Consider the following 16,775-nt stretch of genomic DNA (forward strand, 5'->3'; position numbering starts at 1 on the left):
CTGCTGTATTTTCTTTTTCTCATGACATATTTTTACATATTTCAAAATATTCATAGTAATCAACACTGTATGACTTAACAGAACTCCTTAAAGTGATTACATGGATAGATAATAATAATAATAGTAAACATAATACTTATTACATCCTAAATTTTGAAATCTAAGTTTGTTAAAAGCACTAACCGTGAAGCATTTCAAGTATCATCTTTAAATTCTATTCATCTACTATCGTCCTTTTATTTTATTTATTTTATTTATATAAAATTTTATATCATTAAAAGTTAATATATTTTTATCAAGAATATAATATATCATTTTCCATTTATATTTATTGAATATACACACACATTCAAATTCATACACACCAACATACGAAAATTAGAGCACCAGGAAGAGCAATGAACAAACGATTCAATGCTGGATGAGAGAAGAATGAAAAACAAATGATCTCGTTCATTCGTTCGTTTCGACCGTGAATGTGGATGAAACCCTAATCCCGGGAAGGGGAGGGAGGACAAAGCAGGGAGAGGCACCCATTGCCGGTCCTCTTCGAGCGAATTCGAGTGTGTGTCTGACTGCCCGCACCCTAGTCCGCCACCATGGTGACCCCTCTCATCAAGCGCGATGTCGTCAAGAAGCGCGTCAAGAAATTTAAGCGCATGCAGTCTGACCGCAAGATTTGCGTCAAGGTATCGGACCTCTCCACGAAGTAATTGAACGTTCCTGCTTCTAAGTGTCTGAATTTTAGTGCCTTTAGGGCTTAGAAATCTTAGGGCTGGATTTTTTTCGTGCGTGGAGGGTTTGTTGAGTTAATGTCCTGCTTCTGCGGGGCAGTTCCGAGTACTGAGTTGTATTAAGGGGTTTTCGTGTGCGTAATGTGCTCTAACATGTTAACGCATCTGTGGAGTTAGATGTCTGATGTGCTGGGAATTATATCCCAGAGATGGCGGTCTGTTTGTATGTTTTGTATAAGTTTTTAGATGTTTGGAAAGCAGTTTCGGCGGTCTTTTTCCGAACTCACTCTTCATGTCTAGGGTGCTGATAATATTTGTTTATGTTCTGCGTCAGACAAACTGGAGGAGGCCAAAGGGTATTGACTCTAGGGTTCGTCGTAAGTTCAAGGGAACTACTTTGATGCCCAACATTGGTTACGGGTCTAACAAGAAGACGAGACATGTGCTGCCAAGTGGCTTCGTTAAGTTTTTGGTTCACAATGTGAAAGACCTTGAGCTTCTGTTGATGCACAACAGGTGAGTAGTGTAGTGGTGTTTTGTTTCTTCCCCTTTGTCTAGTTGATAAGAATTAGGTTATTCTGAATGTCTACAAATGGTTTGATATAAAATAGACAACATTCTGGTCGTGAATCACAAGCCGATTGCAAGTGTTGTATTAAGCATGGGACAATATATATTACTTGCGGGTGATGTAGTCTGGTTTTCTCCCTGATGGTATTTGTTCAGCTTCATGATGTTTTAGAGGAGGTTGCATTTCGCGCACTTCAGAAGCGGTTGAATTTCGGTTTTTGTTTCATTCAACAGTCTTGCTCGGTTTTTGTCCATATTTTACATTTTCTCACTATGGTGATCTTTCAGATTTCACTAGTAGGCGTATCGATAATTGATTTCATGTAAATGGTTAAACCACAGGAAATACAGCGCTGAAATTGCACACAACGTGTCCACTTTGAAGCGGAAGGCCATTGTGGAGCGTGCTGCTCAGTTGAACGTTGCATTGACCAACGGAAGTGCTCGTCTCCGCAGCCAGGAGGACGAATAGATGTGCTGTAGTGCACTTGTTTCCTGCAGAGTGGATGTATTTCACTTTTTCCATATCAAAGAGGAAGGCTTACTGCTGCAAATCCTTTTGAAGGGATATAGTTTTTTCCTATTTTATCCGATATCCCATTTCTTGTGTGATGCGTGGTCTCAACCGAAGTTCTCTCTGCATGGTGTTTTCAAATTTAGTGACAGATGTTTTGAACGATATACATTGACTAAAGTGTGTTTTTTGAAGTTTTCTTTATTTGAGCTTTCTAGCAACGAAAGCGCTGCTTAATCTCGATGAGGCTATAGTTCGTGTCAGTCAGTACTACGGAGGGAATCTCAATTGTTCACATAGTAATCGCGTAAGGGTATATTTTACTGTGCTCAAATTTCAGAATTACTCTATGTCGGGCCACATAATTAACCCACAATCTTCCCACTTTCTAAATTATAGCGGGGTTTGATGCCGGGGTAGTGTAAAACCTTGGTGGTCACAGTCGGAATGACCACCTCTACCCATTCTCATTGGACGGCCATTCTTGTCACCCGTGATAGCAATTCAACGTCTGTTTAAGAGTTTTAAGTAACCCCTTCTAGTCCTAAACAATGCCCGTAATGCATGACTCAAAATTTAGCCTTATAGCCCAGGAGCCTGATGGGTTCGTTGACCTTGAACATTCTCAAGTCTATGTTTTTCCCGATTCCACTCTACCTGGATGAAGCGAATTTAATTTTCAATCAAGTCTGATACCCATTTAACAAAGAACTTTGCTGGTACTGTTAGGTCTCCTGGTAAACCAGTTTCACATCCCCGTGCTGGTTCTGTTGTATGTGGAAGGCAGAAGATCTTGTAACCAGGTTACCATTAGAACGGGGTCTGCTCGTGCCCATATTCTACTACTTACAGTCAAAGAACAAAGCGGTCAGGTCAAAACTGCTTTAGTAGTCATCAACAGTAGTTGTACAGAACTTATTTGGTATTGATCAGTTGCGTAGATTACTTCATCTGATTTGTGTATGGACTTACTAATCTAAATGCCCTTTTAGCTGCAGTAGGGTCCTGTAAGACTGTACTTTGGTTGTAAATCAATTGCAAATTGAAACCAACAAAGGGCTTGATGGAGAGAAAGTGGGAAAGGAAGTGGTGTTGCACTTTTCTAGGAGATTATGGCTACATGACTAAATTACATCAATTCCACTTTAGGAGCATGCAACTTCCCCTACCAAATTCTGGGAGGTTGCAAGTCCCTCCACCTTTCACTACCATACAGGATTCAAGTCCTCTACCTTTATATTCCTTGGAAGGATTCAATTCCTCCTTGGAAAAGGTTGATTATTTGAGGACAATACACTGCACTCATCACACATTAATTTCTTTGTTTTTTTGATAGTATATATATATATATATATATATATTTTTGTACTAGATTTTAAAGGTTTTTTACCAATAGTTTTTACTACATTTTGTAATTCTAATGTGCAATAGATGTTGTAATTATTTCCAAAAAATGATATATTATTTTTATTGGAATTTTGTAATAAGTAAGTTAAGATACATTAGCATGTATCTCCTACCTAAAAATAAAATGTGTATATAACAATACAATATTATATTGTCTATATATTATTTTTAGCAACTTATTAATCTTTTATTTTTTACATTTAAGCTTCATTTTATCATATTTCTTTAATAGACTATAGGCCTATACATGCTAAAACTTTGAAATATAAGATAGTTTTGTTGATCATATCTTTTGCTTGTCTTAGAATTTGGATGTGCTAATTTATAAAATAAGGAAAGGATTTGTACTATATTTGATTGAAAATAAATAAAATTTTCTTAAAAAGTAATTTTTATCTATATATATATATTTTATGTATATGTATATACTTGTGCTATTTTAGAAAATAAAAGACTTTATTGATATTATTATACTTTGTTGTAGAAAAATCTAATTAAACTTTGTAAATTTGAATAATAAAAAACTTATTTTATATGTTACATATGCTTTGAAGTATATTTTGTTCAAGCAAGTTACTTTTATTTATATAAATGATTTAAGAAAATTTTAAGTTGTAAAAATATTAGAAGAAAAAACATATTTTTGAAGTTTGAAGAAATCTTGTGAATGATGATTAAAATTTCATAATATTACAAAATACATTAAAAATTAAGAATTGTCTTTTTTATCATTTAAAAAAAAATAAAATTTTTTTAATTAAAAAAAATTTAAAGATATAAACAATATAATATATTATCTAAAAAAGCTAAAATTCAATGAAGAGATAATTTAATTGGAAGACAACTTATCTAGATAAGACTAATTGTTTGTACAAAAATTGGTTGTAAATAATTATGAATGTATATACATTATTGGATAATTTTGTATAGATATGTTTAATTATTAAAAGATAAAAGTGAAGTTATTATTGACAATATTAGACCTTTAAGCATTACTCACGGTTTTTAACATATTTTACCAAAAAAAAAAGATATTAATATGAAGTAAAAACTAAAAATTTTGTCCAATAAATGTAATAGATGCCTATATAATATAAATAAATAAAAGTACACTAAAGTACATTAAGTGAGTAGAAATATGTCAAGTAAATATTATTATTCTTAAAAAACTTTAAGAAAGTTTTATAGACACAAATTTGCTACGTAAACTCTTACATGTGGCTGTTAAAACTTATTCTATAAGGTTATAACTTTTACAAAGCTATTTTAAAAGTAATCTAGAACTTTATATATAAGCAACAAATAATGTATAAGCAACTTTTATGTATAAGCAACTTTATAGAACTTTATATATAAGCAACTTTATGTATAAGCTTTATAAAAACTATAAGCTTCTACATAACCTTATTACTAGTTTGTGCATATATATATATATATATATATAAAGAGAGAGAGAGAGAGAGAGAGAGAGAGAGATAAGACTAAGACTGTCCTTAAACTTGTAAATACCTATTTTCTATTTTACTCTTGATTTAAGATTCTCTCAATTCTTTATAATTGGCAATAGCTATTTTAGTATTTTTTATATATCTGTTTCTTATTTATTTAATTTCTTTCTTTCAATGATTGAAAAGTATATTGTCTTTTCAAAGATTTGACTTAATCTATGTTCTTGATAAGAAAAAGTTTTAGCTTAATTCTTTCTAATTTAGACAATATCAATATTGTACATATTATTTTATGCTAAAAAGTAGAAAAAAACATAAAAGAGATGTTTATAATATTGATAAGGATAAAAATTTGAAAAATATATATAAACAAATTTTTTATATGTGCATCACATTAACCAACTTGTACTACAAATAGCCAATATGTGTGATATATTGTTATAATATGTATTATCTTATTTGAGAATGTACTATGTATCTAGTTTTAGAATGTAAATTGTATTTGCAATAAACAAAGAACCTAAAAAATCATAATAAAACTATAAAATAAACTTTAATTAAATCTTATTTTTAAAGTAAAATCTTAATAAAACCTTAAAGAATATTAAAAAATCTTAAAAAATGATTAGTTAATTCATAAAAACATAAAAGAAATCATAAAAAACATTAAAAGAAACTATAAAGAAACCTTGAAAAATTCATAAAGAAATCACAAAGAAATTTCAAAGAAAAAAAAAAAAAACTAAAGAAATCATAAAAATACTAAAGAAATTATAAAGAAATCCTAAAGAATCTTTAAGTGAATACTAAAAATATTCTAATAAAATTATAAGTAAATCCTCATTCAATCCTAAATAAATTCTAATAATCTTAATAAAATTCTAATTTTTTTTTAATAAATTATATTAAAATCTTAACTAATACCTAATTAAATCTAATTAACTCTAAAATAATTTCAAAACTTTGACAATTAATGATTAAAGTATTTATCTTAGTTAATTTTTTTCATACATTAAAATTTGATGGTTAAAATAAAGTACAACAATTAAAAAAAAGAATCCAACTTATCAATTTAAGAAAAAAGTTTATTAATTGCTTGGGTGTTGGCCATCCTCCTTATTTAACCTTGATATTGATCTTCTAGTAGCAATAAATTTTTATTGAATTATTTATTTTCAATAAAAATCAACAAAATTGTTAAAATCCATTCTCAAAATCTGCTTACAAAATATTGCTTTAATCTAACTAGTAAATTATTCAATGTCAAAAAAATCCATTATTGCTCTTGAAATCTAAATTCTAAGATCCTAAAACAATTGGATTTCAATAACCTTTGATTCATTCATTTGATTGAGTTTAAATTCACAAAAAATATTTAAAATAAATAGATGTATAAGTCCACAAATCTATTATATAAGTTTGCTCAGTCAGTGACAATTTATACAAACCACCGAGACAAAATAACAATCTCATTGATTACATGCATATTTTTGTTTTCATCAATCCTAATGTGAACTTTACAAAACATGAAATGGAAATCATAGAACGTAAATAAAGAGTTTGTTTAAGTGCATAGAACTTGAAATGGAATTCACAAAATATGAACAATGTATTTGTTGAAATTCATATCTCTTTATTTTTATGAAAAAAATTTAATTTTTGTGTTCAAATATGTGCAATATATTGTGGGCTTTACAATCTCTAATAGAATTATAATTTATTTGCAACTTAATAGAATGTAATTGATGCATGCATGTGTTTTTTTTTTTGATGAAAATAAAGACACATGCATGAAACAAACATATTTTGTGTCTTTCTTTTAGAAGCTACTTTGATGCTCAATTTGTAAAACTTTACATTTTTTTTATGCTTGCAATTTATATCTTAATTCATAAGTATTTATTATCATATTTATTATTATAAATATTTATTGATACAAGTATTTATTGATACAAGTATTTATTGATACAAGTATTTATTGATACAAGTATTTATTGATAGAATTATTTATTAACACAAGTATTTATTATTATAATTAATTATATTTAAAGCACATTTAAAATTTGGAATTTGAAGAATTGAGAATTGTGTTAGAAAAGTTGCAGTTGTTTCTATTTGTGAGTATAGTTTTATGCTCACCAATGTCTTTCTTAAGATCAATTGGAGTCAAGTTGCACTATGGATTAATTGCAAGAAGATTGTCTACATTGCATTACATTGGATTATTTTTTAAAAAAAAATTTAAATTTTTTATTATCAAAAATATAACCCTTTGTATGTTTAGATGTTTATTTCAATGATGATGTACATTGGTGTTTCAAAATATGCAGGTGCATTGATATAAATACTTTAAATGTATAAATATATATGAATATGAATATTAAGTATTAAAAACATCAATATCAAGTATTATAAGTATTAATATCAAATATCAAATACATGAGTATCAATATGAAGAAATTGTAACTTGACAAAAAAGAGGCAATTAAAATCTATTTAAGAGTATAAAAATAATTTATACTCTTACAATTGAAATAAATATTAATTTAAGAAATTTTAAGAATTTTATTTCTTATTGTTATGCAACATAGTTTTATTAGAATTTTATCAAGACATAATTTTGAACAAATTCACTTTGTTTATTTAGTTGAATCTATGTAGTTATCAATAATTTAACTTTAACAATAAATAGAATAAATTAAAGAGAAATTACTCAATAATAATATAAGGCATGTAAGAGAGCACAAAGAAAAATTGAAACAATTAGAAACAAAAACTAGAGTATTTATAGTAAAGCAATTACCTAATAAAGTCTAAGAAATTAGAAAAAAAGTCAAAAAGATGGTATAACTATTGTAGACAAAAATGTTTATCTTTATTGGAGAGTAATTGGTCAACAACATCAAAGAAATTGTAAGAAAGATGAAAAAAATAAGATGTTATTAATCATTGGAATTGTAGAAGGGTGTATTTGTAATAAAGAAAAAATCATAAAAGACTTGCACAGAGAAGAACTAAAGTTATATATGATTTTGACAAGATTAATCTTTTGTATTTTTATTGTAATACATTATATTGGTGTGACAAATATTTTCATCTTGTAATATGACTATATGAAAAAAATATAATCAAAAATAAAATTTTAATAAATATATAATCATCTTGGTTCAATGATAATTCAAGACATTTAAACATGGCTTTTATAAAAGCTTCATAGTTTATTTTTTTGTTTGAATAGTTAGTAGATTAAAGATTGATTAGTAATTTTACCTTCTAGGTTGTAAAAACTCTTTTAATACCTTAAAAGGCCATAAATTAATAAAAATAGAATAAAAGAGATAAATAATTAATATGGTTGATACTAGGATTAAATTAAGAATAGGATCAAAATAAAAATTCCTAGGATAGGTTAGATTGATACTTTGGCATCATCTATTTATAAAATAAGATCAAAATCAGACCTCTAGCACTAAAATGACCACTAGGACAAAGTATGGAAACATTTGGCAATTGAAAATAGAAAGCTAGCTTCAAGTTTATTCTAAAAGCATAAGATTTATTTTCATAGGATTTAGAATGACTTTATAATTGTTTTTCAAAATTAAGATTTGTATTAGTAGCTTTGGATTTATGAAATTCAATTAGGACTAACACTCTTGACTTGTTTGTACAATTGCTATCACATCTATGGTTTAAAATTTGAAAATACTTAATTGATTGAATGTGTTAAAATTACATAATTTTTTTTGTAAATCTAATGGAGCAATTGAGCAATATCTACATTTTGGTACAAGAGGATATTGAAATTTGGTAGTTTGAGGTCAAGTAGGATTTTTATAATATCTAAAGATCTATTAGTTAAAATAAAGTAAAATTTGATATGGAATTAAAAGACTTAAAGATCAAGGTACATACTAATTTTGAATTGAAGTTAATGGTTTCAAAAGGAGGAATTGTTAGTGGAACATTTGCAATAACCTTCAAATTAGCAGCCAAGTGACATTAGTGTAATTTTTTGGACATTTTCTTACAATCTATAAGTTAGATTGAATTGAATTTTTTTAAGCATATAGAAAACTTTTACTAGAATTTTTGTGAAAATTTTTGTACCAATTGGATTGTAAAATTAAGAATTACAGCTTATTAATTCTCACTATCTAAGATTAGGGTTTTAAAGAAAAATCAAAATTACCTAGTTATAAAGGTAATAAGAAAATCGGAATTTGTATATGATTGAGGTTACTAAAAAGAGTATTTTTGAGTGCTTTGTATTGGCTTTAAGTACTTTTGAATTGAAATTTGAATTACATTCTTCTTATATGGATGAAATCTATTAAGATTTTTTGATATTTATAAAATACAACTTCACCTTCTATAGCCAGGTGCCTAGTGCATTTTCAAATAAGACAACATGTAATACAATAATTTTTAGCTCAAATATCAAGAAAATTATTAATATTTGGATAATATTTTTGCAAAGGATAGGTTTTTCTATCATCTCTACCTTCTTCACTTTTGTTTTTAAGATGCTTATTGAATGACCAAGATGCAAGAACAAACAAGTTTTGAAAAAATATCTATTGATACAATGCTGCTTATAGATTTATGTCCTCAAGTGTAAATATTGATTGATCTATATTTCAAAAAAATATTCTATATAATTTCAGAGTAAATGAAAAGTTGCACCATTTAATAAGAGTTTTGTTGCTAGAATAAAGTATCAACCAAAATTAAGCACAACTCTATATCTACAATATAACATTTGCACAAGATAGAAAGATGAGACATAATTGTGATTTATTAATCTAAAATATGTAACAAATTAAAAAAATTTTGAAAAAAAATAATCTATTTATTAAATTATATAAATAAACACATGAAATACTATCTCAAGCATGGAATGAAGGAGCAATAAAAATGGATCTTCTTTGAACTTCATGAATGAAAGTGATAGATATTGATATAATATTTGATTTTTTTTAAAAGAAACTACTATTATATTACTTGGAGATGGATTGGAGCCTAATATAATTTGTATTATTATTATTATTATTATTATTATTATTATTTTCTTATATAAAAATAGACTATTGGAAAAGATTCATAAAACTTATCCTACTTATTTGTCCTTTCGTTAGGTTCTCTTCTTCCTACATAGAATATTTAAATGGAATCTTGACTTAACAATACAAAATATAGTGATGGATATTGCTAAAAAAGAGAAGGTTTTGAATAAGAAGATTAGAAAAATAACATGTTGACATAAATAGATTATTTTTTATTAATTTTTTTAAAGATTTATTAAATATTCTATAATTTTTCATAGAAATTAGCTATTCTAAGAATTTATGGGTGGCAGATAGATAGTAATTAAGCAATCATGTTTGTAATATCTACGTAATAAAAAAAAAAATCTATGTACCAATTTATATAAAAGATTGGTAGATACTATTGTAAATCATCAAAGTATTGGATCTAAAGAAGAAGAATATAAATTAAATAATTTAGGACATAGGATCTTATTTCCATCATTACATATTGAAAGTGCAAGACATAAGATGGAAATAATTCAAGATTCCATAGCAAATATAAATTTTTATCAACATTCTAATATTTTTATGATAATGACAAAAAATCCAATATGGTTCAAAATCTAGAATAAATTACTTCTAAGACAACAAGAAAGAGATTGGTTAGATTTGATTGCCCATGTATTTGAGCTAAAGAGTTATAAAATTATAGAAGATATAAAAAAAAGAGCTGTCATTGATTATATTGTCGTACATATTTATATCATTGAATTCCAAAAAAATGTCTACTTCATATGCACATCTTGATTTTTTTAGATAGAAAAAATAACATTAGATATATTACTCATGTCATTTATATGATTTTTATAAAATTTTCAAACAAAGACAAAGATTGAGAGCTCTTTGAAGTTATTCTACAATATATAGTAAATGGTCTTTGTGAAACAAAGAATCTTCAAGCATCTTGTATAGAAGATGGTTCTTATACAAAGATGTATTCAAAGGTGTTTGTGGAAGAAATAATAATGGATGGAGATAGATATTTCTAATATTGACAAAGAAATGATGGAAGAATTTTTGAAGTTTAAGAAATAATTATTGACAATAAACATATTTTTCTATTTTATGCAAAATTACCTTGAAAGTATAATCGTCATATAAATATTGAGGTATGTGCATCTATTCATGTAATTAAATATATCCACAAGTATATATACAAAAGCCATGATTGCACTATAATGTAATATAGAAACCAGCAAGATGAGATCAAATAATATTTGGATACAAGATATATTAAAGCTTCGAAGATTGCGTGGAGACTTATTGGCATGTGGATCCATGAAGAAATATCAAACGTTGATTTTTTGGCTATTTATCTTCTAGAAATGTATCAAGTGGAATATGATCCAAATGACAAGGCATTTGTAATTTTGGAACATGCCAAAAGACAAAAGACAATATTAATTTCATTTTTTAAGACATGTGTATCAATAGTGATAGCAAGATAATCCACATATTATAAGTTTCTACAATATTTTGTTTGGTATAAGATAAAAAAGACATGGATGTTAAAGAAATATGGATTTGTTAGTAGAAGGCTTTATTTTGCAAATCCGATAATGAGAAGAAGATACTATTTGGAGCTTTTATTCATCCATAGTAGAGATCCATAATAATTTTATTATTTAAAGACCATTGAAGAAATTTTCCATCCAATATTTAAAAGTGCATATATAGCTCTAGGATTACTTGAAGATAATAGAAAGTAAAAAAAAATGTTTGGAAGAGGTATTAAAAATAAAAATTAAATTTTAATTGAGGAAATTATTTATTATTTTTTATTTCATAAAACTTCAATAAATCTATTAAAACTTTGGAAAAGATTTTGAGAAAGCATCTTAAATGATTTGAATGTTTATTTGTAAAGAAAACATAGAATTAACAATCCAATAGAGGAACAAATCAAAGATTTTAGATTCTTTTTGTTAAATAAGATTTTATGAGATTCTAATAAGATGCTAATATAGCTTCTTTCAATGTCATTATTAAAAAAAAATTAAAATATAATAGTCAATAAAAATCAATTTATTATTGAAAAAATAATTAAAACATTCAACAATTAGAATTAAATTTGGAGCAATATGTTTTATAATTGAATCTTAAAAAAAAAAAATTGTATGATGATATTATAGCCTTTGTAATAGAAGAATATAGAGACATATTTTTTCTAAATGAACTTGTAAGAATTGGCAAGTTTTTTGTATAGAACATTTTAGTAACTAAAGTTTGATTGATACAAAAGATTGTCATATATATATTGCATCATCAAAAATTACTACATTACTACTTGATGGAAGGAGGACTACCCATTCTATATTCAAAATTTTACTAGATTGTAATGAAGAATCTCTTTGATCAATTAATAAGAATTTCAATCATGTTAAATTTATTTGTTAAATTTTGCTTATTATTTGAGATGGACTTCCAATAAAATATTATTATTATCTTGAGGCTATTGATTGTTCTTTTAGAGACCTTTTGAATATTGATAATCCATTTGGAAGAGCTATAGTAGTCTTTGGTGGAGATTTTTGGTAAATATTGTAAATAATTGTTTAAGAAATTTGATAAGAAATTGTGGTAGCAAATTTTTTATATTCAATACTTTGGTATCAAATAAAGATTCATACATTGAAAGAAAATATGAGATTGAGACTAAGATTACTTGATGCAAATATCAAGTTTTTTAATTGGCTTCTTCAAATATAGAATGCACATAGATGTACATAATAGTCGTACATTTGTATTCTTTATGATTGCATTATAATTCACTAATATTTCTATTTTTTACTTGTCAAATTAGAAATGGTAAAAGCTTATTGATTAATAATATAATTATATTTTTTGATCACATAATTGTTAATTGATAATTAATGCCTTTAATTCATGTAATTTATCTAAAGTTGGTAGAAGAAGGTATAGTAAATGATAGCTTATTAAGAAATAGAATCATTTTATTGAAAAAAATGATATTGTGGAAGAAATTAATAAAAATATTTTAGCTATCTTTCTTAGAAGAAAACAAAAATATTTAAGCACTGATGAAGTTGTCAAAAATAGTATCAACAATAATAATGTTTATTTAGCCAAATTCATCAAGTCTCTTAATTCATCTAAAATGGCCAAATCAAGAATTTATTTGAAGATTGAATCTTCAATGATGCTATTAAGGAATATTACCTTTTGCCAAAGACTTTGTAATGGAATTCAATTGATAATTATAACCAATGGATCAAGTTCTTAAAGCAAGAATTCTTAAAAGCTAATTCATTAAAAACTTGGTATCCATTTTGCAGATTATATTAATTCCTTTAACAAAAGAGCTTTCTTTCATTCTAAATATTTTTTTTCTTATACATCTTATATTTGGTATAATTGTAAACAAGTCTCATTAATAGTTAATAAAGTATATTGGTTTAGATCTATGATAAGATTTTTTTTTATGAAAAATTTTATATAATACTTTCTTGATGAACTTCTTCTTATTTTATAAAAATTCTTTTCTTTCCAAATAAGAATTTAGATTCTACATTAAATATTATTTTTTCAATTTTTTTGATTAGATAATTATTAATAATATATATATATATATATATATATATATATATATTTTTAATTTTATTTATTTATAATTTCAAAATTTGACTTTAGTACATCATTTAATATTTTAATATATTTTAATATTTTTTTAATGCCTTAAGAAGTAGTTCCTTGAACAAAATTAAATAATTTTTTGCATATTATTTGTGACAATGGCACGGCTTTAGCTAGTCTATTTTTTAGCTGAAAGTTCTATTGTGTATTTTTTTTTCTTTTTTTTTTTTTGAAAAAATTGTGAAAAATATTTTTTGGCTAACAAATATATCTTCAAAAAAAATGCTTCATTTTAGTTGTACTTTCTATGACAACAATACGGATTCATTTAGTTTTTATTAGTTAATAAGCTAGAATTCTCAAAAAGTTTTAAAACATATAAACTTTGTTTTATTTTTCAAAATCCTAAACTACTTAAAACATCTCTAATTTTGAAAAAAATTCACAAATTCAATATTAATCCAAATTACTAAAAATCAATAAATAATTAAAGCATAAAAAAATTTCTCTGAAATTTTATTCTTCAATTAACAAAAGAACCTTATAATTGCTATAGATGCATAATTTTGTACTTTGAGGTCTAATTTCAATATTAGTTTGGAATCGGTTCTCTTTGAATATCAATTTTTATCTTTTGAAGATAGTTTTTATTAAAAAATATTTCTAAATTTTTTCTAAAGATTTTTATATTATTATTTTTTTAATTAATTATTTTTATTTTATAATGGCATTACAAAGTAAGTAGGATTCTTTTTTAAAAATCCAAGATTAATACTATTTGTATTTACTATCTTCCTATCTTTTATTTATGTCTTTTTAAAATATAAGTTATATATTTTTCTTTTATCTTTTAGGTGTCTTTTAATACAACTACATAGCCAACTTATTGGCTAAATTTTCAACCTATCAATCACCTATAGATACATATAAAGTCAAATTTGCATTTATGAAGCTTCTCTAAAAGATATTATCAAATTTACTTATTTCTACTAACTTCTATCTAATCCTTTAATCAAGATAAATATGAATATTTGTGACATTATTCTTTCTTTTAAAAACAAGTTATACAAAGAATGGTAATTACATATTATAAAACCCTACGATGTAATAATTTGTATTAATCACATATTCTAATATTTTTTTTTCTTTGAAAGTAGTTGATAGGTCTCCTCAACCATCAATAATATTTTATATTAGGACAAAAAATCACCTTAATATTTGATCATTGTTGATGTATTTTTAACTTCTTTCACATAGAATATTTAAAAGACTATCAAGAATGATTCTTACTTTCAATAATATGACCAAATATCAAGAGTTTCTTTTAAGATTGTGATATCAAACATGTTGTATCCTGCCATCTATTCAAATAAGAATATGTTATTTTTAAAGATCTTTATTTCTATAATTTTATCTTGAAGATTATGACAATTACAATGTCTTATTTGATAATTCAATAAGTAATAAATCTTAATTTAAATCTATTGGTTACTGATTTTTTCTTTTTTTAGTTCCAAAAATAAAAAAAATCTAAAAAAATAGAATTCTATCCTCATAAAATATGATTTAATTTTTGGCAAAAGATTGCTTGATTTTTTATCTTATTTTTAATAGATGTTATTGAAAATATTAATATTCTTTGCCACACTTATAAGATTCTTAGACAGTTCTCATGTTTGTTTGTTAATATCATATCTATACTAATATATAAGATATTCTAACTTATTTTGGCTTGACTTTAAATCTAAGACCTCTTTTGTCTCAAATTTTGATTTTTGTCAACTTCTACAAAAGAATGTGGCATTTGTCTTCTTTTTAGTATATCCACTATTATGTATGGCTTAAAATGAAATACACAAAATATATGATAGATCTTTATAGATTTCAATAATATCAAAAAAATGACTCAAAGCATATATGTAAATAAATAAGATAAGTATCAAAAAAAGGTGACAATATAATAATAAAAAAATATGTATATTCACAAAGAAACTAAAATGACTATTCTCAAAGACTAAAAATTTAGAGACTCTTGAAACTAGACCAAAAGCAAGAAGAGAATTAATAAGAGTGAAGAAGGCTTCATTCTTATTTCCATGTATACTATCTAAATAAAAGCTATGTAGCGACATTTAGTAAGACCTCTGACAAGTGTTCAATTTGTCAGATGCATGTCTTAACTTACAAAACAAATTTCTTATACATGCACTATATAATAAGCTTGTATCATAAGCTACTAATACATATGACACATGGCTAATTTTTTGGCTAAGTATTCAACCTAATAATATCTTTTAAACATGTATAAAGGTGAAATTGCATCTATAAAGCTTTTAGAAAGCTATTCTATAAGATATTATTAAATTTATTTATTTTTATTTATTTCTATCTATTTATATTATTTAAATAACTATTGGCATAAATATATATGTCTATGAAATTATTATTCTTTTTAGGAACAAGTTCTACAAAGATTGATAATTCATATTTTAATAAGGTCTAAAATGCAATAAATTATATTTATCACATATTTTGATTTTTGTTTTCTTTGAAGGTAGTTGATAGATCCTATCAACCACTAATAATGTCCTATTCCAAAGTAAGAAGACCACCCTATTATTTGATTATTATTAAGATCTTTCTAACTTTTTTCAAATAAAACATTTGTAATACCATCAAAAATTGTTCCTACCTCCAATAAAATCACCTTGCATAGGAAGTCTCTTCTAATATCATAATATCAAATATATTATATCTTTCCATCTATTCAAGGAAGAAAATGTTATTTTTGAAGGTCTTTATCCTTATTATGTCATCTTAAAGGTAGTGACAATTGTAATGTCTTGTCTAATAAGTCAATAAATAATAACTTTTGAGTTGAATCTGCTGGCTATTGCTTGTCCATAGTTTAGTCATATAAATATACAAAAACTATAATTAATAATAAAAAGAAGAATTCAATCTTTCTTAAACTACATTTCTTTTGTATTAAAGATTTTCTTGACTCTTCATCTTAATTTTGATAGATGTCATTGATGAAAAGCTTTGAAATCCTTTGCTATATTTGTAAGATTCTTTGTTGGCTCCTACGTATATTTACTAATATCATATCCACTCCAATGAATAAAATAAGAGTGGTATTAAAATAGATTTGGTTATTAACTTTTAAAAAATTAAATCTATTTATAAGATATGATCTATTATTATTATAAAATAGATAATAATATAATAAAAGATCTATTTTAATACTACTTTTAAGAATTATTTTTATTATAATAATAATATAATAAAAATCAAATATATTTATAAGTATTTATAAGATATAATCTATTTTAATATCACTTTTATTCTAAGACTTCTTTCACATCAAACTCTTGATTATTATCTACTTCTATAGTAATCAATAGAGCTTGTCTTC

General features: G+C 25.2%; 1 protein-coding gene across 1 annotated transcript; it reads left to right on the forward strand.

Annotated features, from left to right (window-relative positions):
* Positions 1–559: 559 nt before the first annotated feature.
* Positions 560–1,872, forward strand: LOC112276300 (large ribosomal subunit protein eL32z). The gene is made up of 3 exons (XM_024507493.3): positions 560–689; positions 1,069–1,250; positions 1,647–1,872. The coding sequence occupies exons 1-3, from the start codon at positions 600–602 to the stop codon at positions 1,774–1,776; spliced, it is 402 nt and encodes a 133-aa protein (XP_024363261.1). The 5' UTR covers positions 560–599; the 3' UTR covers positions 1,777–1,872.
* The last annotated feature ends 14,903 nt before the right edge of the window (positions 1,873–16,775 follow it).

Source organism: Physcomitrium patens, chromosome 1 (assembly GCF_059467195.1).
Source record: "Physcomitrium patens ecotype Gransden chromosome 1, ASM5946719v1, whole genome shotgun sequence".
Taxonomy (NCBI): domain Eukaryota; kingdom Viridiplantae; phylum Streptophyta; class Bryopsida; order Funariales; family Funariaceae; genus Physcomitrium; species Physcomitrium patens.